At 38.2% G+C, this 16,299-nt stretch overlaps 1 protein-coding gene across 2 annotated transcripts; it reads right to left on the minus strand.

The window, feature by feature from the left end:
* Window positions 1-1,268: 1,268 nt before the first annotated feature.
* Window positions 1,269-15,892, minus strand: LOC308687464 (uncharacterized protein). Of its 2 annotated transcripts, XM_081360034.1 has the most exons (6): window positions 15,823-15,892; window positions 10,730-11,002; window positions 10,321-10,381; window positions 8,202-9,121; window positions 6,934-7,504; window positions 1,269-4,838 (listed from the first exon to the last, which is right to left on the minus strand). In XM_081360034.1, the coding sequence occupies exons 1-6, from the start codon at window positions 15,839-15,841 to the stop codon at window positions 3,668-3,670; spliced, it is 3,015 nt and encodes a 1,004-aa protein (XP_081216160.1). In that variant the 5' UTR covers window positions 15,842-15,892; the 3' UTR covers window positions 1,269-3,667. The 2 variants fall into 2 exon arrangements, with proteins under 2 accessions (XP_081216160.1, XP_081216159.1); XM_081360033.1 differs by lacking the exon at window positions 15,823-15,892 and having other exon boundaries at window positions 10,730-11,222.
* Between the last annotated feature and the right edge of the window lie 407 nt (window positions 15,893-16,299).

The raw sequence follows: 16,299 nt of genomic DNA on the forward strand, positions 1-16,299 counted from the left end.
GCAGCGGGCGGTAAAACGCGAGGCGCAGCAGGCACATAAACAGCGCGCAGAACGCTCGCTGCCATAGGAAACCAATTGAAAATAGGCGCCTCTCTACGGTGGCCGAGAGGTGCAAAACAAATCACAATTACAAAAACAAAATAACAATTCAGAAAACACAACGACATTTTAGAAAACACAACGACAATTCAGAAAACAAAATAACAATTCAGAAAACACAACGACAATTCAGAAAAAACGGAAAAGGTAGGTATATTTTGAGAATGACGTACTTATCGCTGAATGGACGAGACACCTGTCAATCAAGCCAGAACCGGAATCAAGCGATATTGTCTGGAAGTACCGGTAGAAACAAATCGTACCCATCAACGTGCCATGGAGCAAAGTTCGGTCCCATGGAGTGATAGGTACGCCTAACGAATCTACGACGTGTCCTTGTTCTGTCCCTGGTGGATCGAGTTCTTGCAGCGACCGCATATGTCATCACGTTGAACACGCAACTTCTGCAGAAGTAGGCTACTAACCACATTGTCCGGTAGCCGAACAATTGTCCTGGTCGACGCAGCTTTTAATGTCGTGGTATGTCAAAAAATGAAATAAAAGAGAGCATTGCAGTGATGGCTTCTTTGTTGGTGTATTTACTCAGAAAATGCATAACAAAAGCTCAAAACATACATTCTCAACATGTATATCACTTTTTTACAGTAATGACCGTTGTAGACATAAGTGACTTTAAACATTCCATCACACTAGAAGGAAAAATATGATCAACAAGCTATTTAACACTCTCTCTGTGCAGTTCTCATGCTCTAGTTCTAGCTAGCCCCAAAATGACTTGTGGCAGCTGGTAGTAACACTCTAATCTCATGCTTTTTATAAACAAAATAAGACTGAAACAACATCATGTACTCTCATACACTCAAATAACATCGACATAATGACCAGTTATAATGAATAGCGGACTATCGCGCTAATCGCGGAACACTCGCTAACCATGTGCTCAGGCATACTAAACTCATGACACACTATTAATATAGTAAATATTATGTGGTATGACGCCAGCATGTCCACAATCACGACACATGAATGTCCTTCCTCAAAGTAAAGTTTAATGTGTTCTATTTTCGCATAGCAAAACAAAGTTGATCACAAATTTCTTGATTGACAGGTGTCTCGTCCATTCAGTGATAAGTACGTCATTCTCGAAATATACCTACCTTTTCCGTTTTTTTGAATTGTCGTTGTGTTTTCTGAATTGTCGTTGTGTTTTCTGAATTGTCGTTGTGTTTTCTGAATTGTCGTTGTGTTTTCTGAATTGTCGTTGTGTTTTCTGAATTGTCGTTGTGTTTTCTGAATTGTCGTTGTGTTTTCTGAAATGTCGTTGCGTTTTCTGAAATGTCGTTGTGTTTCCTGAATTGTTATTGTGTTTTCTGAATTGTTATTTTGTTTTCTAAATTGTCGTTGTGTTTTCTGAATTGTTATTTTGTTTTCTAAATTGTCGTTGTGTTTTCTGAATTGTTATTTTGTTTTCTGAATTGTTATTTTGTTTTTGTAATTGTGATTTGTTTTGCACCTCTCGGCCACCGTACCTCTCACTGCAAAAAACACGTCAGGTGTGATCGGCCCCTAACACACTCACACTTACATGCTCCCCTGTAGAAACGGGCCTGGCAGCTCGCGCCAGGTCTAGACACGGCGAAAGTTTCCTGATTGTGACGGATGGCCGAATTTACATGATGACACATTATAAATTAGCATTAGCCTACCTATTCTGCTATAGATACAGTGCCAAAAAGAAGAGAAGAGGATAAAGACAGAGGTAAAGTGATGTAATGAATGAACAGTTTATCTAATTGCATAGTAGTAAGATACTGTAATTTAATGGCAGTTATTTTTACCGTAAACTTTATGCTAGCAGTTGTTCTGAGTTCTCCAGAGGCCTCAGACAGTGTGATTTTGTAACAATCATGTCAATTTTTAGACGCATTTTTATCACTTTTTTGTTCACTTTTTTTTTTAAATTAATGTTTTACTCTACAGTTGTGCAGTTTTTGGGGGATATATTAGTAATGATATTTATATACAGGTTTATTAAAAATAATGCAATATGTATTATTTCTTCCTTTATTTTACAGTTAAATTATTATTTTTGTATACAGGGATTTTTTTTTTTTTTTTTTAATGTGGCAGAAGCACTTTGTTCCTACATGAACAGCCTACCTATTTGCACGTCAATAAAAAAAAGACTTTGTAGTATTTGGCATATTTGTTTTTGCAGTAGTTTTTGGGGGGTTATTTTTCCTGTAAAGATATCGTGATATATATCGTATATAGATATAGCAAAATATATCGAGATATATTTTTTGCTCCATATTGCCCAGCCCTACATCCTATGCACCCAAATAAAATTTTGAAACACGGACAACCCTATTTTTTACTAAATTACATTTAGTTTGCCTAGAATCTAGGCTACATTATTGGAGTAAAAAATCAAAGTATTATATTTATGACAAAATATTGTTGTTTTTATCTTAAAATTACTTAAATGTCCAACATTTAGCAACACTATATTTCATACAATATGTAAAAAAAAAGAAAAATCTTATTTAGCTTCTACATGACATCTCACTCCCTGGCTGAATGTGTGATCATTGCACCACAGCTAGTGCTAGGTTGACTGTCTCCACCTTCATTTGCTAAAAATAAATAAATAAAAAAAAGGAAAGGAAAAAAGTTTTAAACCTCACAAATGGGCAGACATCATTTTCTAAATTGTCTAAAAAATGTTATTGCATTATTTTTATTTTTGTTCCTTTATTTATATAGTGCTTTTTTACAATACAGATTGTGTCAAAGCAGCTTCACAGTGATAACATGAAAATAATACAACAAAGTTTGTTTCTAGAAGAAAATTGCATCATCGTCCACCCATAATAAGGCAGATCAATAATATTGTTGAATATTAAATGTCCCCAACTAATCAAGCCAAAAGCCAAGGTGACAGTGGCAAGGAACCAAAACTCCATCAGGTGACAGAATGGAGAAAAAGCCTTGGGAGAACCCAAGCTCAGTCATTTTTTGACCAATTTTTTCACTCCTGTCTCCCTGCTCCCAGTAGCCTACATAAATGTTAATATTTGTCTGCTAAATTACTAATGTAACTTTACACTAAATAATATAAATCTCCTTTAGCATACAGTATTTTGAGTGACAATAGTAATAGGGGCGCTACCGCTACCGCCAGCCTCAACGCGTAATGTACTGTCTTTATAAAGTATCTTCTTATTAAACTGTCTGTACACTTACAAAGTTCTCAATGCTTCGGTTTGCATGTAGGGACCCTCATTATGATACCGTGCTAGTGTGAGGCTATAAAGAGCCTTGTTAGTGATATTAACTAGCGATTTACTTTGACTTACTCTATGCCCCATATACTAGCGTTACAAGCTAATCTGTTTTTAGAGATAAAACTCTTTATATTAGATTATCATGAAAACGCATCCCAGGGAATGATCGACTCGGTAACCATGTGTTAATTACCCCTAGGTTCATTTTTCACCGGAATTGTCCTTTAAAGCAATATGTTTCCTGAATCATCACTAGGAAAGTCTTCAGTTTATGTTCTGCAGATTTAAACACACGCACAGCTTGAGCTCACGGTGGGGAATCAGACCAATGATCTAAAGTGGTAAAGTTTCTCTTCCTGAAGAATCGAGATGAATTCAGCCTTCTCAGCATCACTGCGTTTGCGTATGAAGTCACAGATCTCTCTCATTTTCTCCTGACTGGTTGGACTCACTTTGATTCTTGAATATTCTTCATCATGTATTAGTTTCTGCTGACACAGTTTATCTGCAATTATCTGGGCATTAGTGACCCTCTGAATGAGATCTGCCCAATGGTTATCAAAATATCTTGCTTTATCTGCATCAGTATTCAGACGCGGCTCGTCTCTCTTAGGATGAATCAGATCAAATACATTTTTCTTAATTGTTGTAGTCCAGACCTTCTCCTGATCCTCTTCTCTGATAAGAGTCATTTGAAGATCTTTCTTCAGAATTGTGTTGACCTTGAAGAAGTTTGGGGGAGTTTCTCTTCTGAGTGTGATCCCTTCTTGAGGATCGATAGTGGAGGCACCAGGAACATCAAGAGTGTGTGGCGTTTTCATCCGAAATGGCCTGTCAGGTGTGGGATACAGTATTGGGTAACTTGACTTTTCTTTCTTCTCAACTTTTTCTTTTGCACGATCATCAAATGGAAAAAAGTAGAGATGTAGAATGAGAGGATCTTTAGAACACATGTAGAGAAGAAGATCGCAGTGTTCATCCACTCGCATTATCCAACTTATAATTAAAGTTATAATAGAGAAGGATGGTTGGACAATCTTAGCATGGAATCGGGTCAACTGTACAGGTTCTGTGGTTATTCCCTCGTCTTTTACGGTGAGGACTTTCACAGCATCTTTGAGAGAGGGGTCAGACTCTCCTAAACAGGCGTAATGGGGCAGATGAACTTCCTCCAGTTTCCCTGAGATCACCGTCACGTCAATCACTGGACCGATCCGGTTGCACTGCAGCCTCTCCAGCTCTGCGTTGAGGAAGAGTCCGTCTACGGTACGGTACTGAAGGGTGACGACACAGTCACAGACCCATCGCATTCTGGTCCTGACACACTCGTAACGGCCTGGGTCAGTGCTGACCCTGAACTTTGACCCTCCTTCATCTGTACAGGCCGACGGCTCAATCTGAAGCCACTGATCAGAATCAGCTATATGGACACAAGACTGACAGTTCAGCAGCGGGTGAATATCGAGCCCAGAAGGTTTGGGCTGAGAGAACCTGTGAAGAACCAGAAGAAGGCAGAAGCAAAGAGTCAGCTGCTTTTATTAATCTCAGTTAATGTTATTTTCAATGTTTATTAATACATTATTAACATCAAAAGTTGTATCTGTCAATATTATTTAATGGACCTGAACTAACATGAACTAACAATGAACAGTTGACTAACTAACGTTAACAAATACAGTTAATGCATTAACGAATGTTAACTAATGGGACCTTATTGTAAAGTATTACCAACAATTCAAAACCAGCAACATACAAACAGTTTACTATAAAAACTATTTGACAGGCAGTTTGACAGAGAGAAAATATAAAGCTAGTATATAATGCTGCGACTGACACCTGTGATGTCACTCACTAATAACAAACAATCTAATATAACACACACATATATACTATAATGAGAGTTTAATTCACACATAATTGTCCAGTTATGTTTATGTTTAACTAGCCAACATGAACTCTATATTCTCCATCAATAAGCTCAAGCTGAATAATGTGTCAAGTCTTCTATAAATCAGTGTTTTTAACTGTGGATATTTTCACAGAGGTGGACAGATAAAGACCATCAGCAGTCTGGGGTGGACAGAAATGTTCATTATCAAACATAATAAATGAGTTTGACTATAAAGAACTGGACTGTTTTACTGCTTACAACACAACTGTCTACAGTTAATTGTGCTTGATTGTAATTGAGGGAGTGCTGGAATAGATCAAGTAATACTGAGTGAATTTGACTATTTCTGTCTTATTCCTCGTCTGCAGGAATATTAATAGAAAAGAAGATCACATTACAGCTAGAAAATTACAGAAAATTAATAGCAAATTACAGTTTAGAGATCGTGTGATCAGGAGCTTTAGAGAAATACCAGTAAATCAGTCTTAAGCCCTATTCACAGAGACCTCACAACTCTGAAGCTGAAGGAGAAATAGATTTAGCTCTAAACTCACTAAAATGAAGAATAATGTGTTTATAGTCTCTGCACAGGAGAGACTCTGTGTTGTTTCAAAACAAAGGAAAATATGTATTTATTGGTTCTGGCCAAAACATGTTGTGAAATATCAGCATATGGAGTATCAGCACAAACCCAATATGGTGCATCTCTAGTGTTTAGTGATGTATGAAGAACAGAGGATTGAACTATTATTCAGTCTGGAGAAATCCTTCACAAAAGCCCTATTCGGACGGGACTAGTTTTCCAAACGACGTTTGAGTTACAATTCTTATCAACCTACGTCTGTGATTTCATGTATGGATTCGGACGGGACTAACATCTCCGTGTTTATTACCGAGGTAGGAGTGTCTGTTTTACATGTGGGCATTGCAGAAGATCACGTGTTCAGAATGCGTGGATTGCGTATGGTCATTTGAAATTAAGTACTTTTAAAATTAAGCACTTTGAAATATAAAGTAAAACGTCCTAACGTATTTAGTGTTTTGTAAACCTTTTATAAAAATTGTAGTATAAAAAAAAAACTAAACATAGATTTATCATCATGATTTTATAGAACTGGGTTCTTATAATAAACCCACTGGAATAAAAAGTTTTAACTTACACGTTAAATATAATTTACACGTTATGTAATTAAGTGCAGAAATGAAAGTAATCTTACCTGAAACTGATATTACAGTAGCCAGTCTTAACAGTTTACGTGATTTGGCTCTTCTTGTTGATTTCATTTTTTATTTAATTTTTTCTTCGCAGTGTAGGCTACCAAACACATTTACATCCATTATCGGTGCGCAAAAAGCAGAAACTTGAATACCGGCGCGATAGTGAGAGATTGTATGGCAGTTCACGTTGACCAAAACACATAAGAAAAAGCGTTTTGGAAAAAAAATGTCCGGTAATCACAGACATTCGCATTCGGACGGGATTAGATTTCTCTGAGGACCGCCGAGTTTGACGAAAAACAGTAGGTAATTTGCTCTGGAATTTTTACAGAGGTCGTGTGAGAAAAAGACAGACATGGCAGATTCGGACAGGATTAAAATCTCAAAGTACGTCTGTGAAACAGATATTTCTCTAACGTCCCCCTGTGAAACTAGTCCCGTCCGAATAGGGCTTAAGACACAGTATATTTCACTCACCCGGTTGTGTGTGTATCACTGGTGTTTCTCTCAGGACGCTGTTTAATGGCACACAGAGACACTGAGGAGTAAGAATAAAGCCTAAATCCAGCATAGAGGGGTTCAGTGAATGTGGAGTTGAATGTGTGTAAGTGTGTGAGTGTGTGTGTGTCAGAGACGCTGTAGAAGGACAGAGTGCCGGCCGACACGTCCACATACACTCCTACTCTCTTAGAGGATGAAGAGACGACAGGAATAACAGTGTAGTTCTTATTGTGCCAGACAGTGAATCCGTTATCAGAGCAGTCCAGACACCAGGATTTGTCATTCCATCCAAACACACAGTCACTCTCTCCTTTCCTGCTGATTCCTTTATATGTCACTGATATAACAGCACCTCCGCTCCATTCAGCCTCCCAGTAACAGCGTCCAGTCAGACTCTCTCCACACAGAACCTGAAGAACATCATCAAATCTCTCTGGATGATCAGGATACGGCTGACGCTCAGACACACACGTCACTGTCCTGTTCTCATCAGACAGAATGAGTCGAGTGTGTGCTGTGTTTGGATCCAGTGTGAGATCACAGGCATCTGAACACAAGAAGAGAAACATGTCACCAAATTAAAAGTGAAATTAAAATCTTGAAAGACATGTCATTTCTGTTTTAGAGCAGCTTATATATATATATATACATTCGCCTTGAGCTCATAGTTTAGAATCGTAAACATGTTCTACAATGTAAAGCTCCTCTTTCTGAACTATTGAGATTAATTTAGGTTTCACAGTGTGACTATACATGCGTATGTGTCATGATTCATGTCTGTGTTCTCCTGTCTTGTCCCATGTTTAGCAGTTCCCCGTTATGTTTAATGCCTATTAGTCTCCCCAGGTGTCTCTAGTTAACCACAGCCCCCTTGTTATCTTGTTTAGCTTGTTTGACTCTACTTAAACCCTGTGTCTTGTGTCAGTGTTTGTGGGTTCTTGACTTTGTATGTTGTTCTGTTCCTGAGTCTTGGTCCTGAGTCTATGTCTGCATCTGTGAAGTTTTGAGTTTATTTAATAAAGTATGCTGCATGTGGATCTGGATTCTGCCTCTGCTTCAACCTCAGCGTTACAATATGATATCACAGATCTTTCTCATGCTCTTCTGACTGGCTAAACTGTGTGATTTCTGAATATTGTTCCTCATGTATTAGTTTCTGCTGACAGAGTTTATCTGCAATGATCTGGACATTTGTAACCCCTGAATGAGATCTGGCCAATGCTTATCAAAAAACTGTGATTTACCTTCCTCACTATTCAGACGCGGCTCGTCTCTCTTAGGACGAATCTGATCAAGTTCATCTTTCTCAATCGTTGCAGTCCAGACCTCCTCCTTATCCTCTTCTCTGATAAGAGTCATTTGAAGATCATTCTCCAGATGAGTCTTGACCCTGAAGTAGTTTGGTGGAGCTTCTCTTGTGAATGTGATCCCTTCTTTGGGAGTGATAGTGGAGGCACCAGGAACATCAAGAATGTGTGGCGTTTTCATCCGAAATGGCCTGCCAGGTCTGGGATGCCTGATGATGCATGATGAAAATGATTTTTCAGTTTCCTCAACTTTTTTTTTTTCACAGGGATCAAATGGAAACAAGTAGAGATGTAGAATGAGAGGATCTTTAGAACACATGTAGAGAAGAAGATCGCAGTGTTCATACCATCCCATTATCCAACTTATAATTAATGTTGTAATAGAGAAGGATGGTTGGACAATCTTAGCATGGAATCGGGTCAACTGCACAGGTTCTGTGGTTATTCCCTCGTCTTTTACGGTGAGGACTTTCACAGCATCTTTGAGAGAGGGGTCAGACTCTCCTAAACAGGCGTAATGGGGCAGATGAACTTCCTCCAGTTTCCCTGAGATCACCGTCACGTCAATCACTGGACCGATCCGGTTGCACTGCAGCCTCTCCAGCTCTGCGTTGAGGAAGAGTCCGTCTACGGTACGGTACTGAAGGGTGACGACACAGTCACAGACCCATCGCATTCTGGTCCTGACACACTCGTAACGGCCTGGGTCAGTGCTGACCCTGAACTTTGACCCTCCTTCATCTGTACAGGCCGACGGCTCAATCTGAAGCCACTGATCAGAATCAGCTATATGGACACAAGACTGACAGTTCAGCAGCGGGTGAATATCCAGCCCAGAAGGTTTGGGCTGAGAGAACCTGTGAAGAACCAGAAGAAGGCAGAAGCAAAGAGTCAGCTGCTTTTATTAATCTCAGTTAATGTTATTTTCAATGTTTATTAATACATTATTAAAATCAGAAGTTGTATCTGTCAATATTATTTAATGGACCTGAACTAACATGAACTAACAATGAACAGTTGACTAACTAACGTTAACAAATACAGTTAATGCATTAACGAATGTTAACTAATGGGACCTTATTGTAAAGTATTACCAACAATTCAAAACCAACAACATACAAACAGTTTACTATAAAAACTATTTGACAGGCAGTTTGACAGAGAGAAAATATAAAGCTAGTATATAATGATGCGACTGACACCTGTGATGTCACTCACTAATAACAAACAATCTAATATAACAAACACATATATACTATAATGAGAGTTTAATTCACACATAATTGTCCAGTCATGTTTATGTTTAACTAGCCAACATGAACTCTATATTCTCCATCAATAAGCTCAAGCTGAATAATGTGTCCAGTCTTCTATAAATCAGTGTTTTTAACTGTGGATATTTTCACAGAGGTGGACAGATAAAGACCATCAGCAGTCTGGGGTGGACAGAAATGTGCATTATCAAACATAATAAATGAGTTTGACTATAAAGAACTGGACTGTTTTACTGCTTACAGCACAACTGTCTACAGTTAATTGTGCTTGATTGTAACTGAGGGAGTGCTGGAATAGATCAAGTAATACTGAGTGAATTTGACTATTCCTGTCTTATTCCTCGTCTGCAGGAATATTAATAGAAAAGAAGATCACACTACAGCTAGAAAATTACAGAGAATTAATAGCAAATTACAGTTTAGAGATCGTGTGTGATCAGGAGCTTTTGAGAAATACCAGTAAATCAGTCTTAAGCCCTATTCACAGAGACCTCACAACTCTGAAACTGAAGGAGAAATAGATTTAGCTCTAAACTCACTAAAATAAAGAATAATGTGTTTATAGTCTCTGCACAGGAGAGACTCTGTGTTGCTTCAAAACAAAGGAAAATATGTATTTATTGGTACTGGCCAAAACATGTTGTGCAATATTAGCATATGGAGTATCAGCACAAGCCCAATATGGTGCATCTCTAGTGTTTAGTGATGTATGAAGAACAGAGGATTGAACTATTATTCAGTCTGGAGAAATCCTTCACTAAGACACAGTATATTTCACTCACCCGGTTGTGTGTGTATCACTGGTGTTTCTCTCAGGATGCTGTTTAATGTCACACAGAGACACTGAGGAGAAATAATCAATATTAAATCCAGCAAAGAGTGAATGTGTTGTTGAGTGTGTGTAAGTGTGAGAGAGAGAGAGAGAGAGAGAGAGAGAGAGAGAGAGAGAGAGAGAGAGAGAGTGTGTGTGTGTGTGTGTGTGTGTGTGTGTGTGTGTCTGTTTGTGAGAATGAGAATGAGAGTGTGTGTGTGTGTGTGTGTGTGTGTGTGTGTGTGTGTGTGTGTGTGTGTGTGTGTGTGTGTGTGTCTGTGTGTGTGTGTGTGTGTGTGTGTGTGTGTGTGTGTGTGTGTGTGTGTGTGTGAGTGTGTTTGAGTTTGTGTGTGAGTGTTTGCGTTTGTGTGTGTGATTACCTTCCTTGTGTTTGTTCTCTAACTGTTCAGCCAGATTATTCTGGTTCATCTTCCTCAGGATGTTCACCGTGATCTTCACAGCTTCTTCTGGTCCTAAACATGCCACCATCTTGTCCACTGTGTCTAAGATATCTGCTTTCGCCATTACAGATTTCGGAATACGCTCATGACTCTTCAAGTGCCACTGAAACTTCTTCAGATCATCTTCTACTAGATCCCTCAGTGAGTTCACGAGCAGCTCAACAGACTCCATATTCCTTCGCTGATTCACTTCTGCAGGACAAAGAGAAAAAGACAAATTACACTCTAAACACATGGATCACGAAACTAAAGCAATGCTCAAATGGAGCTTTAAGCCGCGATCCCTTCAATTAAAAATGAATGAGGTTTTTACTTTCCAACAGGTTTCATTTACTGCCATCTTCTGGTCAAACAGCAGAAGCACATGTCCCATTACAGCAGCTCATCCTGTCCTGTATTATTCATCAAAGTATTTATAAACTAACCATGTAGATATAAGTGTCACACACACACAAGTGTCTCTCCTGGACTTCTAGTCTATTCACCTCCACTTGCAATCAGAAACACACAAATGAAGGGTCTCATTATATTTACTCGCGTCCCATATAGTATAAATCAAATCAAATCAAATCAAGTATATTTGTATAGCGCTTTTCACAATACAGATTGTATCAAAGCAGCTTCACAGTATTAAAATAAAATAATACAACAAAGTTTGTTTCTAGTGGAATTTATTGATTGATAGAAATAAATTAAATATCCCCAAAATATCCCCAACTGAGCAAGCCAAAGGCAACAGTGGCAAGGAACCGAAAAACTCCATCAGGTGACCTAATGGAGAAAAAAAAACCTTGGGAGAACCCAGGCTCAGTCGGGGGCCAGTTCTCCTCTGGCATTTATGAACTAGAGGCCGGATTGTAGTTTGAAACTGTGAGATTAACAATATTATATGAATGCCTGGCTGAAAAGATGCGTCTTTAATCTAGTTTTAAACTGGGAGAGTGAGTCCGAGTAACGAACAGTATCAGGAAGGCTATTCCAGAGTTTTGGAGCCAAATGCGAAAATGCTCTCCCTCCTTTGGTTGATCTGGATATCCTAGGTATGACCAAAAGCCTCGAATTTAGTGATCTTAAAGAGCGCGATGGATTATAGGGCGATAGAAGATCCGTTAAATAGACTGGAGCTAAGCCGTTTAGGGCTTTATAAGTCAGTAGCAATACCTTATAATTAATACGGAACTTTATAGGTAGCCAATGTAGTGATGATAAAATCGGTGTTATATGATCATATTTTCTTGATCTAGTAAGAACTCTAGCGGCTGCATTTTGGACTAACTGTAGCTTGTTTATTGAGGATGCAGGACAACCGGCTAATAAAGCATTACAGTAATCTAGTCTCGAGGTCATGAATGCATGAACTAACTTTTCTGCATCAGAAACTGATAGCATATTACGTAGCTTAGCAATGTTTCTAAGGTGGAAAAAGGCTGTTTTTGTAACATACGAAATATGATTTTCAAAAGACAGGTTACAATCGAGTATAACACCCAGGTCTTTTACTGTAGAGGATAAAGTAACAGGACATCCTACGATGTCAAACATCCTACGATGTCAAAAGACGGATAAATGGATGCATCAGGAAACTACAAACCATGTTGGCCTATTGTTTTCAACATTTTGTTTTAAACATGTTGTTTAATCTATAGAATAATCCAAGCACATAGACCTTCATATGGAGGATTGAATAAGATTGAATGCATGCATTAATATGTAATGTAACTTGTATCACTGACACTGTACCACAACTTTACGTTTCTTATAAGTGCCGAATAACAGACAGTAAAAAATGAAGAAAGATAAACAAACCAACGTTACGCTTAACCTCTTTAGGTTATAAACAAAACCTGCAGGGAACACTCTCTTGTGTGTGTTACAACAACAGGAAAGTACGGAAGCCCTGAAGCGCAAGGTCAAAAATAAATAAAAATAAAAAACTAAACAAAAAAAAAACGTATCTCGTTATTTCGTCATAATAAGGGGACATTCTAATATGCATTAAGCCACATTTAGCGTTCTTATAAAGGTTTTCTATGGGAGGAAAATGCTTAACGTGAAATTAAACGCGTTGCGTTCATATTCTGGACTTATCTGATTTTTGTAGTAGCCTATACTTTATTATGATTTTAGTATCATAATGATTAATAAATGCACGCACAATTATCCGTGAACTTGAAAAATGTTGCATATGTTGTAGGCTACTATCCACAAACAAATTGCTTTCAACTTATGTGTGCAAAATTCAGAATTCAACGAATGTGCAGCAACTTGTACAAATGATACTATTTTATTATGATACTAAAATCATAATAAAATATACTACAAAAAAATCAGATGAGTCCAGAATATGAACGCAACGCGTTTAATTTCACGTTAAGCATTTTCCTCCCATAGAAAACCTTTATAAGAACGCTAAATGTGGCTTAATGCATATTAGAATATCCCCTTATTATGGCGAAATAACGAGATGTTTATGGCGAAATAACGAGATATGTCGAAATAACGACTTAATATCTCGAAATAACAAGATAAGGGTTTTCTTGCAGTTCAGGGCTTAGCCTACGTAGAAAAGAACCAGAGAACATTCTTATTTGGTTCCCCCCAAAAAATAACCAAACGGGAACGTTCGTGTTTGCTGGGAAGATTTGAAAGAGTTGTATTGAAATTACCATTTAATATATTTTGACTAAGGATGTTTGTATGTCCCTTATGTCATAATTATGATTACCAACTCTCCACCTTATTACTTGGAAAGTGCAAGACTTTTGATTCACGATAGGTAGAAGAATAAAAATGAAGATGATAATGAAATTATTATAACATGTCTTAAAACGTTGCAATAAAGGAGCATATAGCATTTCTGCAGACCGTGTTTGTACAGGCTACAGTAACTGGAAGCGAGTGACACCGGAAGCCAAAACCATTAAAGTTGCAAATTATTTTGTTAAAGTCCGGTCTTTTGTTAAAATAGTAGATCAAATATATGTCGAAACATTAAGTTATGCAAGTTTAAAAAAAATACCAATACTGAACAGATAAATTACCACAGACCTTACCTTAAAAACTTTTGTCTGTATCGGTCAAATGGCGTCTTGTCATGAACAATAGAGCATTCTTAAAGGAGAAGTTCACTTTTAAAATGAAAATTCTGTCATCATATACTCACCCTCATGTTGTTTCAAACCTGTATGAATTTCTTTCTTCTGATGAACAGAAAAGAAGATATTTAGAAGATTATCAGCAGGGGCGGAGCTACGTGGTGGCCAGGGGGGGCGGCCACCACTGGTCAAGGCTCGGCCCCCCTGCCGGCCCCCCCAAACTCACGGCCCCACCCCCAGTCTGAGGAGGGGGAAATAAATTTAATTTAAAGAAAAAAACCCTCCTGAGTTTAAGTAAATACTCATAAATAAATACTCGACCCCCGCCGAGTGAACAGGAGGGCGCGAGGGGCGGATTCGCTTTCTGTACGTAAGAAAGCTCATCTGCCGCCAGAGCCGGGATTCGAACACGGGTCTCTGGCGCGAAAAAGCTTAGATTTCACCACTGTGCCACAGGGGAAGATACAGCATGCTAGAGTGAGTATAGAAGAGAGCGTCATATTTTGTGTCGGCGTTTGTTTGTAGGTGTGCATGCTTTGTTTATAACAGACTAAAACACTCTATTTCCACCTTTCGCCGATGAGTGACGCAGATTTGAAAACTCACTCAGCAAACAAACAAAAAGACAATTATGAAAAATAAATTGAATATAGCAGCTGATTTTTTTTAACTTAACTAAGTGTGTGAAAAGGTTAAATATAAATGAATGTTAGGTGGATTATTAAATTATGAAAAGTTCAAAACTGCTATTGTGGCTTCAATCTGGCAAGAAAAGTTTGGATCAGGAGGAGAATGTTTCAAATACAAGAACTGAAGAGAATGAGAGTGAACCAAGCACTAGTGCTGCTAACAAAACAACAGTGGCAACTTTGAAAGCGCTGGTGAAGGCAGCAGCAGCAAACGCTACAAAACAGTGAGAAATGATGATGACATTTTATACATTTTAATTTAATCATTAAAAAAAATTACCTGTGTAACAGTGCACACAGTGCAGTGTTGATGTTAAAACTGTGTTGTTACAATGTTTAAAGTGGCTGACAACAATACATATTCTTATTATAAATAAAACTGCCTGTTTTTTTTAGCTGTGCATAACTGTAGCTGAATAGTTAGGCCTACTATGCTCCTGTATTTTAATATTGATCATTATGGTGGTACATGGAGAGCCAAATATTTTCTGAGGTGGTAGCCTACTTGGTGTAAAAAGTTTGAGAACCACTGATCTAAGCACCCATCCCAATAACATGGATTATCAATAAGACATTATTAGTGTCCATAAGGAAGTTCAATCCATTGTTTATGGCCTGACGAGCCGCGGAAAACCGCTACTCTGAGTGAGTTTTAAAATAGTCGTTTTTGACAATCAAGTGCCACCCCAAATAAAAGACTGGCCCAAGCTGCCCCCCCCAGAAATAATGTCCTGGCTACGCCCCTGGACAGAAGCCTAACTTTACCTCAGAAAAAATGATTCGACATTCGTTCTTCACGTATATCGTGGACTAAGTTACACATGCTGCAAGTTGACCTGTATTTCACATCACATATTTTAGCGTGTTATGGACGCGTGCTGCAGGGTAAGTAAAAAAATACAGCTAGTCACTTTCACTTATAGCATCAGCTAAATGAATAGCTGTATTACACATAGTGAGGCTTGTGCTTGTACTTACATTAATGACAGATACATAACGTTACAAGTTAGACTTACAGCTACCGTTCTGTCTGTCACATACGAGCATAACGTTACATCTTTACGATTACTGTCACATACGAGCATACATCTTTACGATACTGTCACATACGAGCATAAATCTTTACGATTATATTTAACTAATGACAATTAGTACATTTTTTAAATACATAACTACTTATCAAAATATCTCTCATGATGCATAAACATAATTAACAGAAAAAACTTACTGTGTACTCGTCGGAACATTGTAGCAGCCTACGTTTCTGCTGAATTCAGCTTATCTGGCAACCTCGAGTCAGGGGGGAGGGGGAGGGACGTCACTACATACGGGCATTTGCCGACCCGGCGCCATTTCTGAGGGCAGAACACAACATTCTTACAATGCAGAACATGAGAAGAAGAAGCTGATGTACTACAGTATCCAGAAGAGGGTAGGAGGTATGAGAGAAAATAATAGGAACAAAAAGGAAGAGGACATTATTTCGAGAATGAGATTTGGGCATACTGGATTAAATAGTACGCTTAAAATAATAGGGAAACATGAAACTGGGATGTGTGAGGTCTGTAATATTAACGAAACAGTAGAACATGTAATTATGAATTGTCATAGGTATAAGGAGGAAAGGATGAGGCTGAAAGACTGGTTTAGGAAAGAAAAAATTAGATTTGAAATGAGGGAAATACTACAAATGAATTCAGGGCAT

This window comes from Scardinius erythrophthalmus (assembly GCF_964197995.2).
Source record: "Scardinius erythrophthalmus genome assembly, chromosome: 3".
Lineage (NCBI taxonomy): Eukaryota > Metazoa > Chordata > Actinopteri > Cypriniformes > Leuciscidae > Scardinius > Scardinius erythrophthalmus.

Bases quoted from the DNA above. Each gene is read 5' to 3' on its own strand.
- LOC308687464 (XM_081360033.1), bottom strand. From the start codon at position 11,045: ATGTGTTTAGAGTGTAATTTGTCTTTTTCTCTTTGTCCTGCAGAAGTG. The intron at 10,382-10,729 runs GTAATCACACAC...ATTTCTCCTCAG, and splicing joins AGAGAACAAACACAAGGAAG to TGTCTCTGTGTGACATTAAA. The intron at 9,122-10,320 runs GTGAGTGAAATA...GGTTCTTCACAG, and splicing joins AGTGATACACACACAACCGG to GTTCTCTCAGCCCAAACCTT.